The 21304-nt window shown below is 39.0% G+C and overlaps 1 protein-coding gene across 1 annotated transcript in view; it reads right to left on the bottom strand.

The window, feature by feature from the left end:
• The window catches only part of wdr11 (WD repeat domain 11), a 63663-nt gene that overhangs the window by 24916 nt on the left and 17443 nt on the right, over positions 1 to 21304 (bottom strand). Inside the window, 4 exon segments of the mRNA XM_046873015.1 lie at positions 7140 to 7246; positions 14663 to 14747; positions 19339 to 19483; positions 19486 to 19517. Coding sequence (XP_046728971.1) covers positions 7140 to 7246; positions 14663 to 14747; positions 19339 to 19483; positions 19486 to 19517 — 369 coding nt within the window.

Raw genomic sequence — 21304 nt, 5'->3', positions numbered from 1 at the left:
GAGAGAGAGAGAGAGAGAGAGACAGACAGAGGATTTAAGATTCAGGTCGTCTTTTATTTTTGAGCTCTATAACGTATTAAAACAACTATTATAATTATTACTCTATCATAATGATTATTCTGATCCTGGAGGTCTGGGGTGCAGTCAGCGTTCACACTGCAGGAGATCTTTCACTCCAACTTTCCCATGTGTAGCAGATCTTCATGAAGCTGGCTTTGTGCACAGGAGCATAATTATGTCCACCTCAAACAGCTGATATTACGTTTTCTGCTATATTCTGTTTCATCAAATGCTGAGATTGCAGTCATTAAGTTTATTACAGAAGGTCAACATCAATTATTACATACTAATTAATTAGGATTATGTTTCCTGAACAAATATAAACCTCTCCAACGTGCTACATTCTCTTTGTAGCATAGCTCCGCCCCCTTTTCCTTTTCATTGAACTAGTTAGACTCACATCTGAACTGAAAGAATGAGTTCTGGTTCCTGCAGTTCAGACTAAAATCCAAAAGTCCCAACTCGTACACCATCAGTATCTTAGAAGAAGCTTGTTCTAGAACTCCAACCCTTACGACTTGCATTTGTTCATTCCATTTAGCAGACACACAATTTCATACTAACTAAAAATCAAATAGGAGCAAACGCTGCACAGGAGAAAGCTGTGGAATCATACGTCGTGGTTGGACAGAGTTACACTAGAAACTCGCCTCAGGTAGTCAGCAGATGGCATTGATGCCGTTATTAGCATGAAAGCTGAAGCTTCGGAGGTTGATGTACGGACTAAATGACTCAAATGCTGCTAAATCCTCTCTTCAGGCAGAGATAAAGCATGAGCTTCAACCCTTCATCCCACTACGTCCCAGCAGCCCCACTATCAGCGGGTATGGAGCAGCATTGTGAGTCACGTAGGAAACTGTTGCCCAAAGTGAAAATACATCATCATGTCGATGAAACTCGTTATAAAATAAATCTCGGTGTTAATGCTAAATATTAATGTTCAAGTCACTAAGGAGGGATTTTGTTAATGTGTGGCTCCATATTCATGATGTTTATTTCCCACCCGGTGAGTTTTTCTGTTAAAAGACTAACAGCCTACAGCGTGTTTGATTGATTTTTTTAATATGAAGATTGCTGTGGATTAAGTCACATGGAACAGCACTACAATATGTTAATTATCAGGATTAGTTGGAGAAGCCTGAGTGTTTTATTGAGATAAAAAAATTTCTATATTAGGGTGAGGCCGATCCTTTTTATATATGCCGACGTCTGATTTGGGTTTGAGAACCAAAACATGAACAGAAGACCATAGATTTCATCTCCTGGTAATCCTTATACGAAGAGGTGGAACGATTAATTGGTTTTGCAGATTATAGCAGCACCGATACTTCATACCATATTGATGGACCATTTCATATCATATATCATATCATATCATACCATACCATACCAAATCTATACAGATACTTTTTCCGGGTCGCGCTATACATATAGAGCGGCCTCTAGAGGCGACTCACTGATGCCCCGTGCTGTTCATTTGAAATCTTTTTTATTCATTTTGGATGTTTCTAATAATTTGAAGTGTTACTTTTTGTTGTAGTTTGAACACATCTTATTTTCCTTAATATTTATTAATATATTCATATTTATTTAATTTATCAGTACTGCTTTTAATTTTGTAATAATGTTCTGTACTATTTCACATGGAGAATGTTTGTTTGTTTTTTAACCAGTATTTATATAAAAAAACGAATGGGTTGATTAATCGGTTATCGGCATGTGCGATCCAACCCAGATATCGCTATCGGTAAAATCCACTATTGGCATTAATCAACAGAAACACATCACCGTTTGGTCACCTGACATGTCCTGGGTTTCACCTGTAAAATCTGCATGTGTAGTTCAAAATAATAATTCCAAATGAAAACCTAAAAAAAAAAAAAATCATTTTAATCTTTTAGAAGCACTGAATAAGCAATGGGCACGGCCAATATAACAATTAGGAACATCCTGAAAAAGAAAGAAACCAATGGTGTACTAATAATCAGGCATGTAACAAACTGGCCAAAAAAAAAAATAGCAGTTGATAACAGACTAAAATCACCACGACCTCCACAGAGCAGAGGGAAAAATATCACTTCAGGAGCAGAAAAATAGAGACTATACCACAAGATGAAAATTACTCATTGCAGTAAGAATCAAATGGCCAGATTTTTCTCATAATTCACAAAAAAAGCAAAAAAACAACAACAACAAAACAATATGAAGTAAAGGTCCAAAGTCCAAGGTAAAGAAAGTCCAAAGTGTGGAGAAGGAAAGGATATGTTCATGATCCAAAACACAACCTCATCAGTCAGGCACAGTGACATTAATGCTAGCTTGGCCTGCATGGTTCTGTGTGGAAATGGTTCACTAACCCTTAATGAAGTAATTTGTGATAGCAGCAGGAACAAAAGGAACTTCATCATACGGCAAGATAAAGACCCCAAACTGCCAACTCAAGAAAATACTTTATCAGGGAGAACAAATAGAAAAGTTTTAGATTGTTCAAGTTAATTTCTAGATCTTAACACAATTTTGCAGCATTTCTGCTCCTAATAGAGGAACCTGAGGAGTAGACCCTCAGTTCAAAACAAACAATACTACAAACAAAGATAATAAAAGAAGCTGCAGTACAAAGTTGGAACTAAAGAAGTTTACAGAGCAGCTGAAGGTTAATGGCTTTGCTTAGGGGCCCAGGAATGGCAGCTAAGTGGTGCTGGGATCTGAACTTTTGATCAGAAATCCAACTGGATGAATTATTTCAGTTTTTGATATTTGTATGACATGCCATAGAAGAAGCCGTGTATGAGGTCGTTTAACACAAAGATGAAAATTAAATAAAAATTATTTAAAAAAATTAAATATCAGGAAATGAATACTGAAGTTCAGATCTATCGTCTCATTTCTCTACAGCAAAAACGAATACATTTTTTCCAGAAAAAAAACAAAAAAACATCCAGTCTTAAACTTAGTTTTATAAGGTCTATCAATCCACCAGTTAATCATCATTAAGGACGAGTCTGCAGCTGTGGCCAATCGATTTCTACGGGTTTTTAATGACCTGACAGAAGACTGGTCGAAGTCTCGGTTATAGATAACTGGAGGAGAAAGAAAATGTGACCTGTAGATGTTTTATGTTTGTTTAATAATAATAAGTTAATAAATAGTATTCTCTGGTTTTAGAACATCTACATTCATTACAAAGTGGTTTAGATATAAAATGGCTTTCTGTGCTGATTATGTTAAACCATGTGTTAATTATTCATTGAGACCAGAGGGTGAGAACTGTGAGTAAAGCTGAGAAGGGTTTATGGTCTCCTCCCAGCCTTCTCCTGACAAGGTCCTGGAGCATCCATGCCACCACCATCACCATCATCACACCAGACTTTATTCCTGAAGTGGTCAGATTACTCAACACACTGCTGCTTCCCAACTCCCACCTGGACCAATCAAACCAGTCGCAAACCAACCCACCTTCCTCCTGCCATCACTTCATCCTCGGGCACTTTATAATGTGCCATGGGACACGCTGTACTTTTTGCTACTTAATGCTGCAGTTGTATATTTTTCAGCGCTGTGCTGCTCCAACGACAATATCTCACTTCATGCTTTGGAAGTTTATGACTTGAATCTAGAAGAATGGCCACAAGACAAACTGCAGTTCTGAGCGGCACAACAAAACAGTGTCCAGGAGACCATTAGTGCGCAACAGAAGTTTTCTAGCTGGTGGTCCAAGCGAGCAGAACTAGCAACGCTCTCAGAGGGGTGGAGAAGGCATACACTTGTCAATCACCCTTGTCCAGGGTTTCTGCAGGTTTCAACAAGTCAAGTTTAAGACTTTTTAACACTCTTTTATGACCATTAAGAAGGAAATTGAAGACCAATATCACAACATCAAAAACACACAAATACGTTGTTAGCGACTGGCCTTAAACAAGCCAAGGGTCGCAAAATTTACATTTCTCCATCGCTGAAAAATGTATTCTGTTGTACAATCCACTAACAGAAAGCTGATTGGCTGTTGCATGATGGTCTCATTTGTAGTCGTAATACAGCGAATTATATTTGGACCAACAAAAGAAAGAATGAAATAACTACAACAACCACGGAAACAAACAAACAAAAAACTCATTCTAAAATGGTGCATTTTAATGAGCATCAGAGGCGGCGTTACATCATGAAATTGAGACCTGTTTAAAATGATTTCAAACCTAAAGCAGCAAATGTACGACTTTTTTAAGACCTAAAATTAAAACTTTTAAAAAGACCCTGCAGAAACCCTGCTGGTTAATTACAGTGACACTCAACAATCGCACGCAGAGGGCAGAGGGCGGATAGCGATTCGCTTCGGATGCCCTGAGACTCGGTTTGTGTGTGTGTTCGGCTGGAAGAAGCACATGATATCACTCCTCTACACACTGCATTTGCAAGTATAAGTTTAGAAGGAAAATCTGTAGGAGGACACTGAAGGTGTCCTTCACCTCCAATCATGGCTGAAAATACTGAAAGGGTTTGACCTGCAGCTATGTTCGTTTGGCTTTTTTTCCCTCCGTAATCTCCAGAGACGTCAACTGGAATCTCAAAAACACACTTTCTTTGTGCTGTTTCATTTATTTTAAACTGTAAATTACGTAATAACGCTTCTCATTTTACACCAACATGCAGAAATAAGATAAACACACACACTGGTTTGACTCTCTCATGTCACATCTTTTTTTTTTTTAAGGTATATGCAATTGTTTTGTCAGATTTAGACACAACGCACTTCATCAGCAGGTTGAGCTCTTCTTCATGAGGGTCAGGTCGGTTTCCACGCCTCGGATAAACAGTGATCTGGTAGCTCTCAAACTAAACTTACTCCAATGATAGTTAAATAGTTAGTATATCTTCAAAATGTAGACCTTCTACTGTCTAATTATAAAATAATAAACTTTCTAGAAGACATTCAAATTCAAGTGTGCTGTTGTCATATTTTAATATAAGTATTTGTATATATAAAACTTTTAATTATCTGGTTATACCACCCTCACAGTGAAGCATGGTGGTGGAGGCGTGATGCTACGAGGATGCTTTTTTTTAGTCTCAGACAAGATCAATGACAGACAGAAGGGAAAAAATCAAACTGTCGGGACTTGAAGGTGCGATTGCTGCCAAAGTACTGAATAAAGTGGCAGCCAAGAATCTCAATAACACACCCGGAGAGTTTTGCTCTCAGACACAACAGCCACCTGATGGGACAAGGTGTCTGCACCTGCTTTCAGACATAATCAGAACACATTCTGTACAAACATCTGAGAGAAGGTCAGAGAGAACGTGGGCGAAGGTTGGGGAGCAAAAAAGTTTTTTTTAATAAATAGAGCAATTTAAAGTAAAAAAAAAGAAATAATATAATATATATTTTGTATTTCTTTTTAGATGCACTCTTGAGAATCTGCATTTTACTGACAACCTCTAAACTTCCCAGACTCTGTGGTGTTTTAAAAGGGTTTTTCATTCCTTTCTCAGAGTTGTGTGTTTGTGCGATTATCAACCATTTCAGACATTTAGACTACGATTTATCTCAATACCTTTTCAGCTCGCAGAATTTTCTTATCTTGGATATTCAGCTAACTGGAACGCTTCGCTACATTACGTGCCGTTTGTCTGAATTAACAAGCTCAGCGGCACGTGACAATGACCTGGAAATCTCTTTCGGGTTGATCCCAAGCCAGCGGGAGGTTTTCTTACAAACCGCAAAGCGACGCACAACAAAAAGGCTGCGTTCTGTTGTCATTAGGCTTCCTCAAAACTTCGGGGGAAAAAAACGCTATTAAAGCAAAACAGAATGCTAGTTAGCAATAATTCTGTCTCAAATTGTGATGTCCTTTGCCCCATTTCCAAAATGTGGCTGGTAAAAGGGTAGAAGTAACGAGCACAGTGGGCCATTGCCTTCTCAAACATCTCACTAATGACTCCATCTTTCTCTTTTCTTGCCTTTTTCCATCTATTCTCTAAAGCTGGCTGAAAGAACACGCTTTCGCCACTGAGTGAAACAGGATGAGGCTAAAATGGCTTCCTGCTGGATGGACACAGATTAGTTGAGCAACTGAAAGTAAACAAATCAGTATTTACAGGCCTGCTATAGACCTTCACACTGCAGTTATGCAGCGCCTGGAGTTTCTAGAATGTTCTGGACTGGAACAGTAGCTCGTAGCCGGCGTTTAAAGTAAGCAGATGGTCATGCTCTCAGACGGATGGAGACGGCGTGCACTTGTCGATCAGAGTGACCTGAGCCAATCATGTGCATTTGTCTGGTTTTTTTTTTATGAGGTTTAAAAGTTGATGTTGAAAAATGTTGATTCCTTTTTGCTGCTAAAACAGTCGTGAATCTTCAAGCAACAGCATGAACTTCTTCAGCAGTTTGAGCTACAGGAGCTCGTCTCCTGTACATTTTTTATGTAAGTGGTATCTGAATGAGACACTTTTAGTTTGACGTGCACATCTACGTTTGGAGGACTTCTAGCACCACACAAAACCCTGTGATTCTGTGCTTTAAAACAAGCAGCTTAAAAATTCCAAGTTCATCAATAATCATTTTTGACGTCTGTAACTGAAGACCAATGACCCATGCAGACATGTAGAAATGATAAAAAGACGTCTCTGAAGTCGGACACATCCGGGGAGCTAATAACATCGCCACTTTTGTATGCTAGTAAATGATACGAATTTCTACTCAACTAATGATAACATTACTTCAGTGAAATTTCTGACACCAGCGAAAATCTTAAGGTATTCGGGGAAAATGATCTACTAAAAGAAGTAAATTTATACAACGTAATGTTATTTTTATTTAATAATAGTTACTTTATGCTAATTAAAACCGCAACTAGATTTCACAGGCAGGGTCTCTCGCTGTAATTCACCCCAGATTAATAAATCCTACTCAGTCTTAATAAAGTAGTTTAAACCATTTTCTGTAAACATTAAATGAGTCCTGCTTATAAAACTAAGTCTGGAAGAAAATCAAATCTTTTTAAAAACCTACTTATGCTAAATAAACATCTCTCATGTCAGAATGGCACTTTTACTATCAGTTGTATGGATCTGGGGGTTTTCACCTGTGCGTAAGTCCACATGCTGAAGTTCATTCCTCACAAGTCCCATGTTATTGATTGCAGAGGTGGCAAAGGACAGGAAGCTGGTCAGACTAACCCACTCGATCCCTCTATAACAGGAGAGAGAGAGAGAGAGAGAGAGAGAGAGAGAGAGAGAGAGAGAGAGATTAATAATAATCATCCAAAGACGTCTGATTTAATTGTTTGCCTTCAACTTTGTAGTAACAGTTTAGGAAAGAACCACAACTGGCTGGAAAAGTCAGGTGTCCCAATACTTTTATCCATATAGTATGACAGCTGTTGAACAGATGTTAATATTAATAAACTAACAAATTATTTCAATTAATTTACTCCACTGAATTACTTTCATGCCAAACGAAAATGAAAAGTAAAATACAGTCAAATAAATGCAAAGGAATGAAATAAGTAAAATAATAAAAAATATTCACTGGAAGAAGTAAAGAAAGCAAAGAGGATAAATTAATGACTGGGTTTTCAGAGATACTCAGCTGTCACTGAGATCTTTATTTTCAGGAATAAAAGTGATGCATTTCTACAAACAGAGGCGGAAAGTGCAGACAGTGTGTTTTTGATGTACAGTCTCTTTTTAGATGCATTACAAAGCTTAGAGGGAAAAAGTGGCTTTACTGCAATCCTTCAGAAATGTGTGTGTACCACCGTTCTTCATATACTAAAAAGGTAAGTAAAAAGTTGTCCTGAATCCTTCAGGCTTTTGGAGAAGTTTTTATGAGCGAAAACATGGCTGAAACCTGGCAACCCTGCTTAATGATATCAGCTCTACAGGAATCCAACCTGCAGTATCAACTTCTTAAAGTCGGCCACTGTCCCAATAAAGTCTACGCTCACAATCTGCTGCTGCTTTGACATCAGAGTCACAGTTACAGGCCTTTTGTTTTTAACTGACTGAATTTTACAAATGAGTTCAGCTTGAAGACCAGCGCTGACTACAGGAACAACAAACAAACAAACACAAAAAAACTCCCACGAAGACGTGGCTCAGTATGAGCTCTGAGGATAAGGGGAGAAAAGGGATAGAGATCAGAGCGAGGAGAGACGAGCGGCATGCCAGCACAGGCCAGGGCTCCGGCGCCGAGCGCTAACGAGATGCAAAACGGCCACATGATTAATTAGCCCAGTTTTCTTTGAAAGATGTAAATGATATGGAAATGAGGCTCTCCATGGAATGAGGGCAAAGAACCAAACGCAACTTTCACACCATGTGTGTGTTTTGGAGGTGTAAAGAGATAGACAGAGAGAGAGAGAGAGAGAGAGAGAGAGAGAGAGAGAGAGAGAGAGCGAGAGAACGAGAGAGATGAGCATGAGAGCCAGAAAGACAGTTGAAAGATAAGAGCAAGAATGAGATTAAAGTGAAATAGAAAAGTAAGAATAAAAAACGAGACAAATGTTTCTTTCTCTCTCTCTCTCTCGCTCTCTCTCGCTCTCTCACACAATTTCTTATTAAAGTTAGAAGACTATTGAAATAATTACAGGTCTCCTACCAGCAGGTCAGCAAAGTGCGAAAAATCGAAAAATAATGATTTCATTACAACTTTTAGCTTTTGGTTCGCTGAGCTCAGGATACTTTTGTGCAGAGTTTCCGCAAGTGTTTCTACTGGGTTCTCCAGGGTTCCAAACCTCCAATACAACCTGCAGGTAAACAGACTTACAGCATTTTGCTCTAAATGAGATTGTTCTTGCATGGACTATTTTTTCTTTTCTTTTTTTTTTTTTTTTTTAATAAATGATCAGATAATCCCGAGAAGCCTTTAATATCAGACTGTAGATTTTGTGAATGCCAAAACATCTTCTCACAGAACGAATTCTGATCCATTCTGACACCTACTCCTAGATAGAGTTCTCCTTAATTAGAGGCCACTCAGTGTGAAGATGGTTCCATCAACAGCCCAAAGCTCCATAGATTTACTAAGCAACTCACAGACGACGAGGATGAATTTGCACTGGAAAAAAAATTCTACAGTCTGCAACAATGATTCAGGACCACAGTTTGCATGAACAGTTCTGCATGTAAGCGTCCATCACTGAACAGAAGACCTCAACAAGGATGGAACAGTAATGAATGGACATTCGGTGTCTCTATTTTCCTTTAGAGTCTCAAGGTTTCTTCCTCATGAAATCTCAGGGAGTTTTTCCGTCACCACAGACGCCACTGGCTCATACATTTATAAAGAACAAACTTATGGGCAATAAACGTATACACTCCAAGTTTAGAACCCAATCTCTGTAAAGCTGCTGTTTTGAGACAACGTTCACTGTTAAAATAAAATCGCTCTACAAATAAAATGGAATGGAATTGAATTGCACTGAATTGAGTTGAAATGAATTGAATTGAAATAAACTGAATGAGTCATCATGCTTGGTATTTGGAATTCACCAGAGCCAGACATTTCTCTGTTTATACGGCATGAGAACAGATCTGCATGAAACTCATCAAATCTTAATCTACATATTGCTCATCACCCTGAGGCCGGAATCAGTAGCAGTATAGACCCGGTCTTGTGGGAAGAACAGGAAGACAGTTCAGCTCAGCTCAGCTCAGGCAGCTGGAGAACACAGAGCTCCAACTAAGAGAAAGGCTTTCCCTACAGGCAGGGCAGCTTTCCAGCCAGCCACTGAGTCTCTTCTGTATCTGAAACAGTTTCTGTGCCAGATAAATAAGTTAAAAGCTCTGCTGATGAAACTCATCTGAATTGCACGATTGCTCGTATTACTACTGCTATCACTATGAGTGAGTGTAGACCAAGTGTTCGCTGAATCCTCACGGAATTTACTACGAGGAAAAAAAGAAATTAAAAGGCAGAAAAGATTTTGAGTTCTGCTTTGGTTTTGGGTGTGTGAACTCATTTTTATAAAAATACCCAATATGACTAAAGGTATGTGGACACATGACCATTAAAAATATATATATATATATATATATATATATATATATATATATACACACATTTAAATTCATAACATTTTGCAGACACTCTTATTATCCAGAGTGATCTCATTTATACTATAGTTGAGCAGTTGAAGATTGGGGTCCTCACAATCTCACAATCTTCTGATCAGAAGTCCAACATCTTAAACTCTGAGATACCACCTCCTGGGACATATAGATTGCTTTACATGTGTCCTTCAACTGGAAATAAAAAGCATATTCCACCATCACAGTGCTCCTGTGCACAAAGTGAGCACCATGAAGACGTGTTTCGCCAACGCTGGAATGGAAGAACTCGAGTCATGACTTCCTCAACCCCAACGAACACCTTTGAGAAGAACTTGAACGCTGATGACGTGCCAGGCCTCTTTGCTTGATATCAGAGCAAATGATCAAACTACACTTCTAAAAGTCCAGTGGAAAACAATGGGAAGAGTGAAAGGAGCTAAACATGCATGTGAAACATCAGAGCTGGAAACTAGTCAACTTAAAAAAAAAAAAAACATGTTTGCCAAAGCAACAAAAACATCTGTAACCAGAGCAAGTGTTTGTGCCTCGGATATGGAGGGACAGTTAAAGTAATAAAGTCATTTATATATTGTGAGACATAATAAACAAGTCATATGCAATACAATGAAGCCCGAAATTAAGTGGATTTGCAACCAAGCATTAAAAGTGCAATTTATTATAATAATGTTATTTTTCCAATCACTTTTAATAAAAACGAGAGTCATATATAAAATAAGGTCCAGACGCGCCTGGTGTCAATAAACCGGTTTCAGGGATCTGCTGCGCAGGACAGGAGATGAACGTTGTCTCCTTTCATGACTCCCATTGGCCGCTGTGTGTCGTTCTTGCTACTAGTCACACAAAACTCAAATCATGCTATTGAACATTATAGAAGCCTACAGAGCCTCAAAACACTCCCACACACTCCTGCTTTTTCCTTTATCGCTCGGAGACACACTGTTCCCACACCGACAGGAAGATCTCTGCATTGAAAGTTGATGCAAATATGGACTTCCAGAACCAACAATATCCTTAAGATAAGATTATTTTGGGAGCATCAATTCTTCCCTGCTTGGCTGTAAATGAAAAGCGGATATAGAATTTAATCAAAATCTTCTTGGAGATCATTCCAAGAAGTTTCTGTTGGAATCATGATTCCAAAGACGAACTACACCACTTTATATAATGTAAGATCCAAACTTGTGAGCTGAAAATGCTGATAATGAGACGGATTTTTATGAGGATTATTCTAAGGATAACATTTGGTGAAGATTTGACAAACTGGGCAGAAATGGGGAAAATATGCAATTTTGGAAAATCGAATTGGGTAAAAATAAAAAAACATCACAAAGATGCGCTGAACTTCACTCGACTAGAGGCACTGATAGCTAGGTTGTATCGCAGTTGCCATAAACTGATTAATTAACTTAAAGTTTTAAAAATAGATTGTGGATTGAAAAAAACGAATTTAAAATTTAATAAAAAGTAAAATAAATAAACTGTACTGAATCATGAAAATGTGCTAAATTAAATATGAATATATTAATTTGAATTAATAAATATAATATAGCACTCTCCGTGCAGCGCGAGGTCTGACGTAAAAACAAACAGCACGTGGCATCAGTGATTCGCCTCTAGAGGCCGCTCTCGTAACAACAGCGGTCATTCTCAGCAGCTCGAGCAACGGACGCAACCCAGAAAAACTACCGGTATGGGTTTTTACCGATAACCGATCCAGGAATTAAATATCGGTGCCGATTAATTGGCAAAACAGATGAATCGGTCGACCTCTAGTCTCGGCTTGAAAGTTTTGTACGCACTACAAACCTAAATGCAAAGGCAGCCTCAAAGCTGAATTTCAATCTGAATAGGTTAAAACCTCATATATCAATTTCAATCGTATCTTTAAAGCGTAATTCCTCAGCGCTAAAAAGGCCCCGGTGTCCTATCATGACCAGTGTATTACACCAACCCTGCGCTCTTTCAATGTACAGTATTTCCATCATGAATTAATGATCTGATACCGAGTTCAAAAAGAAACTCTGATTGAATTTGGCACTGAGGTCTAATTCCAAGTCACAAAACCAGTGTGTGTGCTGTAAAAACCGCCAAATACATAACACACTGATATATACGACCTGCAGAATGAAGCACAGTTAAAAAACAACAACAAAAAAAGCACACGTGTATACAGAACTACCCCCGATATTCAGTTCAGGAGCACAACAGGACTCAGCGCCGCATCAGCAAAACAACAATTAGACTAATTACACGCCTTTGCCTGAGCGCCGCTGTTCTGCGTTTAACCACATCAACAGGATTATATTTATTTACTTCATATATTACACAAAATAAAGATTTCAAAAAGTAAAACACAAATCCAGAGGTAAAATACTGTAATAACCTGCTCCTGGTACAGCGATAATCATATACACACTTCATCCACACCGCTGTGGAACTCAGATTAACGACCTTTTAAATATCCCATAATAACATCTATTCTTCTAGGAAAAGTTGTTGTGAAGATTCATTCAGCTACAAGTGTGTTAATAAAGTCAGGTTGTGATGTAGGTGAGAAGGTTAAGGAGGTTCCTGAGGTGCAGTCAGAGTTCACATTCATCCCAAAAGTGTTCAATAGCAGGAGATCTTCCATTAGAACCCATGTAAAGAGAAATGCTAAAGCAAAAATTATTATAAGAGAAACAACAACAGGCTGCATACGCATTTCTTTAATAAAACAAATCTAAAAAGACTCTCTATTTTTTAGGCCCAATTGTCATGAACAACATTTGCATTATTCAGAATAATGACAGGGAAAAAATTTGCACTTGCTCCTGAAGTTATTTATTGATTTATTAATTTACTATGCTACTATTTAGTAAATCTGAACGCTGTAATATCTGTATGTTCTGAGCTGTAAGAGTTTTTAATTGTCTTCTCCCGGACTTTAAGCATCAGTTGAAGGTACAGAGCTGAATAATCGGCTGCGTGGACGACGTCACTAATGGGACACAGAGAGAATAGATGGTGTTTATTTCTAATCAGTGTCTTAACGACTTAACTGATTCGATCTCCCGGCTTCATTATGAGGGTCGAAATCGTAGGCGCGCTCATTAACAGAATGGGAATGAATGAGGCCGAGGCTCTGCCGATACGCCGCGGCTCTGCACATGAGCACGGACCAGGATTAAGCTTGTCCATGCTAATGCTTTGTTCGGCTGAGGTTATATTGCGGCAGAAAGCTAGTAAAGTTGGAAAAAAATTTTCTGTGCTAATGATTGATTGATGAATAAAAAACAGAGAGAAACAGTGGAGCGCTTTGAAGGATTTGTTCGAGCCCCGATGATGCCAGAGCTTAGAGAGCTGAGGGAATATAAATGAGCTCTTCCCTCTCATTCACGGAGACACTAGTCAATTGTCAGCTCATGTATGTGGAAGAGGGCTGATAGCGCTTTACTCTGCATGTAATTGGCTGCGGTTGTCTGAGCTGATGGAAAGGTGGAACCACCTGGTGTGAAGGTGGAATATTAACAAGTCTATATTAGTAAAAAAAAAAGAAAAAAGGGGTGTGTGTGTGTGGGTGTGTGTGACTTTATCACATTCCAAAGCTTCACACTGTAATATGTAATTATTAATATGTGATTACATGTATTATATGTAATTATAGATGCAGGCACACTGAGGACACCAGAATCACCAGCACCCATCAAAATCTTCACTGTATGAAATATCTAACATACACCATTCTCTAAAAAAAAACTACAATCAAAAAGAGCAAATTTTCCTGTGGACATTAAAAAACTCTGTAGACTCATATTTGTGTGAATTTATGAATCTTCTGCTCAACAGGAAAAAATGCCTTACTGTCTGAAGAAAGCAGGTTCTGATCCAGACAGAACCAAAAACAAGCTAACCTGGTTGTACGCTCTGCATGGGCGGGATCTCTTGCCTGTCAATCACAGCAACACTGGCCAATCACGTGTGAGCTCGCTTGTGCAGAAGACGGCAGATAGCACTTTCTCAGAATCTGTTCTGCTGCATGAGCAGAAGTTTGAAAAGGTGCTAAAAGCTGGCCGTATCTCAGAGAAGGTATGTGTTTGCCTTCACCCTGGCTTATGGTCTGATCAGGAAGAGCTGGCAGATGGGGACCAAATTCAGGAGAACAAAAAAAAAAACAGAGTCGGGCCGACCATGCAATGTTCTTTCGACTTTCACTCAGGTTTAATTATGGGCTTTTCTTTTCAACACTGACAGCTTCTGCACCACGTCAGATCTCTTTCAAACCTAGCGTTGCACATGGTCATTATTATCGTCTTTCTTCTCTCACCCCCTGTGATGATTACTGAAAAGTCAGTAAATGTGGGAGCACTGAGAAACCCGGCGCCGTCGATATAACGGCACAACTGAACTCTGACTGGTGCTAAAAGAATCTCTTTCTTTTATTAAAAAAAAATCTAAACATTACAAAAAATAAAGAAATAAAATGCATACATTTTTATATGCAACACTGATGCTCACGTGATGAAAAGTAAGAGAAGGAAACACTACTCACCTGACTTCACATGAATGCACGCTGAGCTCTTTGTGCAGGAGACCACTCGTCAGGTTATACACCAGCACCGAGCCATTACTCGAACCTGCAGAATACACAAGCACACACTGGTTCAATCGATAGTCATCATCTGAATGTCCTGACCTTCAGAGCAACATGGAGTGGCTTTTAAATATCAAACATCTACATGACAAAAAAATCAACAGTCACTTCATACACACAGATATAAAAAAATGTAAGAAATGTTCATTAGAAAAAAAATGATTATAATTGGGTAAACAACCACAACAGATAGATAAATACACACATATATATATATATATCGATCGCATGCGTCCCGGGATGAATTGATCCAGAAATGTGCGATTGGTCTCAAGTTTCCAGAGTAAACCACTGAACCGTGTGGAGCAGCTGCACACTGACGGAGTTCAGATACACAACATCCTGCTAATGCTCTGACTTTTAATACACTTTCAAAGACAAGCTGATTATTTTACAGCTTCTCCACCCGCACTGTTCAGGTGCAGGTTCCTGGCATGTTCTCACAACCTCCACACAGAAAGGCAATTCCAGAACAGTGTGTTGCAGGAAATCATCTCTTATTTCTGTACTTTCTGTACGACAACTTATTTCTGGGTTCCTATGTACCATGCAAAGATAAGTCTGAAAAAGTAGTTCAGCAGTGGTCTACACAAGAAACATGCGTTCTGATAACGGTATGTTCTTCAACAGAGATCCACTGATTCGTATTGATTCGTATTGATTCGCATTGATTCACACTGATTCGTATTGATTCACACTGATTCGCATTGATTTACACTGATTCGTATTGATTCACATTGATTCGCACTGATTCGTATGGATTCGCATTGATTAGCAATGATTCGCATTGATTCACACTGATTCGTATTGATTCGCATTGATTCACACTGATTCGTATTGATTCGCACTGATTCATATTTATTCGCACTGATTCGCACTGATTCACACTGATTCACATTGATTCACACTGATTCACACTGATTCGTATTGATTCGTATTGATTCGTATTGATTCGCACTGACTCGTATTGATTCGCACTGATTCGCATAGATTCCGTCATCAAGTAAAACATGGAGCAATGAAATGAAACTTCATGATAAGGTGCCCCATAAGCCTGAACCGTACTTTCTGGGTATGAAAGTTTCTCATCCTCAGCTGCATCACTCGAGATCATAAAGGCTCTCGAAATGCAAGAAAAAGTTCATGTATACTATCATAATTTCGTTCAAACTCTTTGTCGTATGTTTGAAGGTGCAGTATATCGTTGGTTCTGTCTCCTAACAAACAAGTCGTTTAATCGAAAGCACTACGGCTGTGATGAAGCGAATACTTCGAGTCTTCACGTAATCATGTTTTTTCCCCGAAATTGCCTCAGTTGCTATCTCCTGACCACCAGCCAGCACTTCCTTATCAAAACATTCACATCAGTTCACAATAACGGCATTTGGCAGACGGCCTTATCAAGGTCAACCTACAGTTATCTCATTTATACAACAGACCAGGTAAAGGTCCTCGCTCAAGGGCCCATCAGTGACAGCTTGGTGGTGCTGGGATTTGAACTCCAATCAGAAGTTTAAACATTGAGTAGGGCTCTGAACCCTTAACTGGTTAGTTGTATAAAGAAGATAACTGTAAGTTGCTCTGGATGAGGCTTGAGGAAATGTGAATGTGATGGAGGTGGTGGTTTGGTGGTTAAGGCATTGGACTTTGACTCCACAGGTCTTGAGTTCAAATCCCAGCCATACCAAGCTGCCACACCTGGGCCCCTGAGCAAGGCCCCTAATAGCTGATTAGTTGTATGAATAAGATAAATGCAAGTCGCTCTGGATAAGAACATCTGCTACATGCTGTAAATTTAAACACAAACCACACAATAACAAAAATCGATCGATCATATTGTTCGTTTGAGTGAAAACGTAATTTTCTAGAGCCACGGCATCTCTCTGCATTCATGTCTCCGACTACGAGCTTGTAATCAAATACTCCTCAAAAATAAAACACACTAATCTCTACATGATAATCAGCCAGAATTTTAATTCTCCCAGACGTGAAATCTGGAGGTGAACGTCGTCATGGTGCTGCACGAAGCCTGCGCAGCTTTAACGGGGGATGAGCAGAGCTGATCCGACAGGAGATCTGAGTGGAAATTGACTGTAGAAGGAGGAAAATGATTCGAGTGCTTTATGTGCACAATGCGAGCTCAGTCACTTGGAAAAGATGTCAAGAAAACCATTACAGCATCTTTTTTTGTCACCATTCCCCCCAAATAAACTTCTGTAAATGTGTCCTTCTTCATCTTGCAGTTGGAATTTTTCTCCAATGTCTTTTGAAGTTAATGAATAGAAGATCTGATGGATGCAACACTGTGGACTCTCTCTCTCACTTTCACACTCTCTCTCTCTCTCTCTCTCTCTCTCTCTCTCTCTCTCTCTCTCACTCTCTGTCTCTCTCTTAATTGTCTCTATAAAACAACAGAGGAACCTCATTGCCACAAACATATTTTATTACATACTTTGATATCCAGCACGGCTTTTATTTTCCAGATTAAGATGCAACATGCAGTACACTGATTCTGTAATTCTGATTTTATTCAAGCGCCTTGTTCCACTCAGCAGTTAATGATCAGGTGCAGTAGATGTGCTGAATATTATTTTTATAATTATCATGTTCAAGTTTCTAAAGAGATTTTACATTGTTGTGGGGTTTTTAACTGCTATCTGAGGCAATTCGGAATGTTTTACCCTGATTATTAACATAAAAATCTCTTTTTTTTTTTTTTCTTTACCTGCTGTTTAACTATAATGTAGTGAAACGAGTGCATTAATATGAACATGTTGTTTATGTTATAGACAGAAGCTACTTTCAAAACTGTGCTGTTTTACTGAAATAATGCACAGTGTGTGAGTGTGTGTGTGTGTGTGTGTGTGTGTGTGTGTGTATACAGTATAACAAGTGCAATATTACTGTAATTGACAGTTTATATTTCTTATTTTATTATTTTATCTGTCTGTCTGCCTGTCAAATGATCTGTCAATCCTTCTGTCTATCAATCAGTCATACAATCAATCTGTCTGTCTGTATGTCTGTCTGTCTGTTGTCTGTCTGTCCATCTTTCAGTCTGGTTGTATATCAGTCTTTCTTTCTGTCTGTCTGTCTGTCTGTCTGTCTGTCTGTCTGTCTGTCTGTCTGTCTGTCTGTCTATTCATCTGTCTGTCTGTCTGTCTGTCTGTCTGTCTGTCTGTCTGTCTGTCTGTCTAAACAAACAATTGGACAAACAACTGCACAAGTTCTCTAGAGTTTGGTGTGCACACCAAACTCTAGAGAACTTGTGCAACTGTTTGTTAGTGTAATATGTAGAAAGTGTTTTCCTACTGTTCTAAAACATGTTCTCAACTGAGAATTAGTTTCTGTACTGTAACTCTCTAGAAAATAAACTTTATGAAACACTGCAACCAAATTACACCAAAACTACACTCGGCCTGTTATATGATCTTACACATCTCCATGTCATTCCTCAGCACACCCTCACCCAGAAATACAGTAATCAGCTGCTCATAACGAAATCCTTCCTGTTCTAAATGTTATATAAAGGGAACGTTTGAATCTTTTTTTAATATCCAAGCACATCCTCAATTATTTTACAGATTGTGGTCACAGGGATGTGTGTGTGTGTGTGTGTGTGTGTGTGTGTGTGTGGCAGACAGATTAACAGAACACTGGATATTTTTCCCTCCTCCATGACGATGCTTTAGTTTCTTAGACCCTGAGATGAAAATGAACAGATGATTCGTGTCGTTTGTTCCATCACTCTGTGAGACCAGAGAAATACTATAAGAGCTGCTTGTTATCCTATGGTTTATCCATCAAGCAGTATGAACATGTTGGGAGTGCTGTCTGATGATTCAACCCCCTAACATACGCTCTCCGGTCCCACATGGTCATTAGGGGCGCGTTAGAGATGGTCTCGTTTATTCCTCCCGCTCTCATTTCTATCAGTTTAATGGCGTTCGGCTTTCCGCTGCGTGAACACGCCACTGCTAACATAAAGGACAAATTTGTGTACAAATAGAGAAATTTTCATCGCTTGTTGTTCTACCATAAAAAGTCACTAGACGTTGTTACTTGTGTAGAGCTGGACGATTAAATGATTCATCATCTGTACCGTGATAAATTCGGTCATGATACGGTTTTCTAAGGACTTTTTTTGTGTGTTTTTGTGCCTGTGTATTTGTGCTTTAATTAAAATATGTCATTTCAGTTTTCTTCTTCCTTTCAATGACATGTTGAGCAAGGCCCTTAACCCTCAACTGCTTAGTTGTATTAAGTAGATAAGTATAAGTCATTTGTACAGATCCGTCTTTATACATACCAATCAACCAACCAATCAACCAACCAACCAACCAACCAACCAATCAATCAATCAATCAATCAATCAATTAATCAGTCAATCAGTCAGTAGGTCTGCCTGGCTGTCTAATAACCCTCCATAAACCACCACTAAATTCAGAATTCAGAAGGAACTGAAGTAATGAAAGCAGAAAAGGAGGGATTTGGAAGGATTGGCAGCAACACTAGAACTAATTTTTTTACATACACGATTTCTGATGTGATCTGCTGCAGTGTTTAATACTCACCCACAGCCAGCAGCGGCTGGTAATGTTGAATATTTTTAGTGGTTAACGGAGGACACATGCGCAGCGAGAAGGGAGGCAGAGGCAAACCAGACAACAACCCTGTCAGTAGGAACTTCAGCTGCACCTCCTGCTGCCCCACTGTGGATATGGGGGATCAACACCCGAGATCAGAGTGGGACCTGAGGGGGAAAAGGAGATGAGACGTAGTAAAGGCATTTCATACACTAAAAGCTCCTTGTGTAAGAGCACCAGGTAAAAAGAGATAAAGAGAGACATAAAATAAAAAAAACTTTTATATGGTGGAAAAATTACTTTCATTACTACAACCTATTAACAAGCAACCAGTCTGAGGCAAGACGTCTCAGGAAAACACACATTAGATAGTGTCTGATCAACAGTGCGTCCAATCCTACACCACTCCACCTCTGATCAGACCCAACACTCTGACTATTCAAACACCACCTCCAACTACACTGCATCTGTTCCAACACTTCATCAGAACAGTTCTGATCTGATCTAAACCTTTATTTTCTGATCTAACACCACATTATTTGGCAGAGGTTTTAATCTGATCTATTCCACCGTCAGATCTAACATAGGATCATCACAGGATTCAATACGTCTGATTTAACACAACAGCTGATCCTGCACCGCTCCACGTGACAAAGCTTTGATCTGATCTAACTCCCCAGTCCAATCTAAAAACATTGTGTCTAATCTAAAGACTGGGTCTGGTCAAACACCATGTTCTGCATGGATTCCAATCTAGGAGTGCACCACATATAGGAGGTTGTGATCTCGTCTACACCATGACTGATCTCACGCTACCTTACATTGTGTCTGATCAAACACTTCCTCATTACAGAAGTTCTTATCTGACTTCGCCGTGTGTCAGATCTAACGTAATGTCTGATCTAACACCATTATATTCTTAGATCAGAGACTGGGATAGATCAGATTGGAACCTGTGTCAAATGTAGTGATGTTAGGTCAGACTCTGTGTAAGATTAGACGCTGTGTTGGATCAGGCATGGCATTAGATTTGATGCAAGATTAAAAAAGTTGGGGTTTATGGACTTAGATATCAAACTGCATAGTAAAAAAAAGAAGAATATAAATAATGATAGTAACTTAATTAAAAAAAAAAATGCTACAGACAGCAAAAATTCCGGATCCTGCTAATGGGATTTTACACTGTAAGTCTGAGAGCGGAATAAACAACGAAAGATAAAAGATTATAAATGTGATAATGATCACCAATGTGCACACACACACACACACACACACACACACACACACACACACACACACACACACACACACACACAGCTAGTATAACCTTAGGGCAAATAGCAGGAAGTATCAGTTCTGTAACAAAGCTGAAAAAAAGATAAAGAAGATAAAAGAGCCCTCCATCTTTGAGAAGGTTATCAGTGTTGGGCCACCGACTGGAACAAAAAGATTTGGAGAGAGCAAGACCATGGTAGAGAGAGAGAGAGAGAGAGGCAGACAGAGAGAGAGAGAGAGAGAGAGAGAGAGAGAGAGAGAGAGAGAGAGAGAGAGAGCAGCTAGACAGGGTGAGATGCAGATACTGTACAGAAAGATGCTTAATGTTATTCCATGCAGGAGTCAGTGAAGAGCTGGAGATAAAGAAGAAATGTGAGGAGGAAAAGAAACCTGGTTGTTTTCTATTTAGGTGCAAAAATTCCACAAACGGAGGATTTTTTGGGGGGCTTTTCATTAAGAAGGTTTTCAAGTGTCTTATAACAGGTTCAGGCCAAAGTTTCAGTATAAAGAAACTCAAATATTATCAGTAAAATTAATATGTGATCCTGTCTGATCTTGTCTACGTTCTCATAGTGTAGTGTAGTAATGTAGGTAAGCCTTTATATTCAGTGCCTACACACACACACACACACACACACATACTACATACACAACATGACTGGTCACCTGACTTTTCCAG

Source organism: Silurus meridionalis, chromosome 2 (assembly GCF_014805685.1).
Source record: "Silurus meridionalis isolate SWU-2019-XX chromosome 2, ASM1480568v1, whole genome shotgun sequence".
Lineage (NCBI taxonomy): Eukaryota > Metazoa > Chordata > Actinopteri > Siluriformes > Siluridae > Silurus > Silurus meridionalis.
Note: the sequence above shows the minus strand (reverse complement) of the source record. Positions and strands in the feature narration are given on the sequence as shown.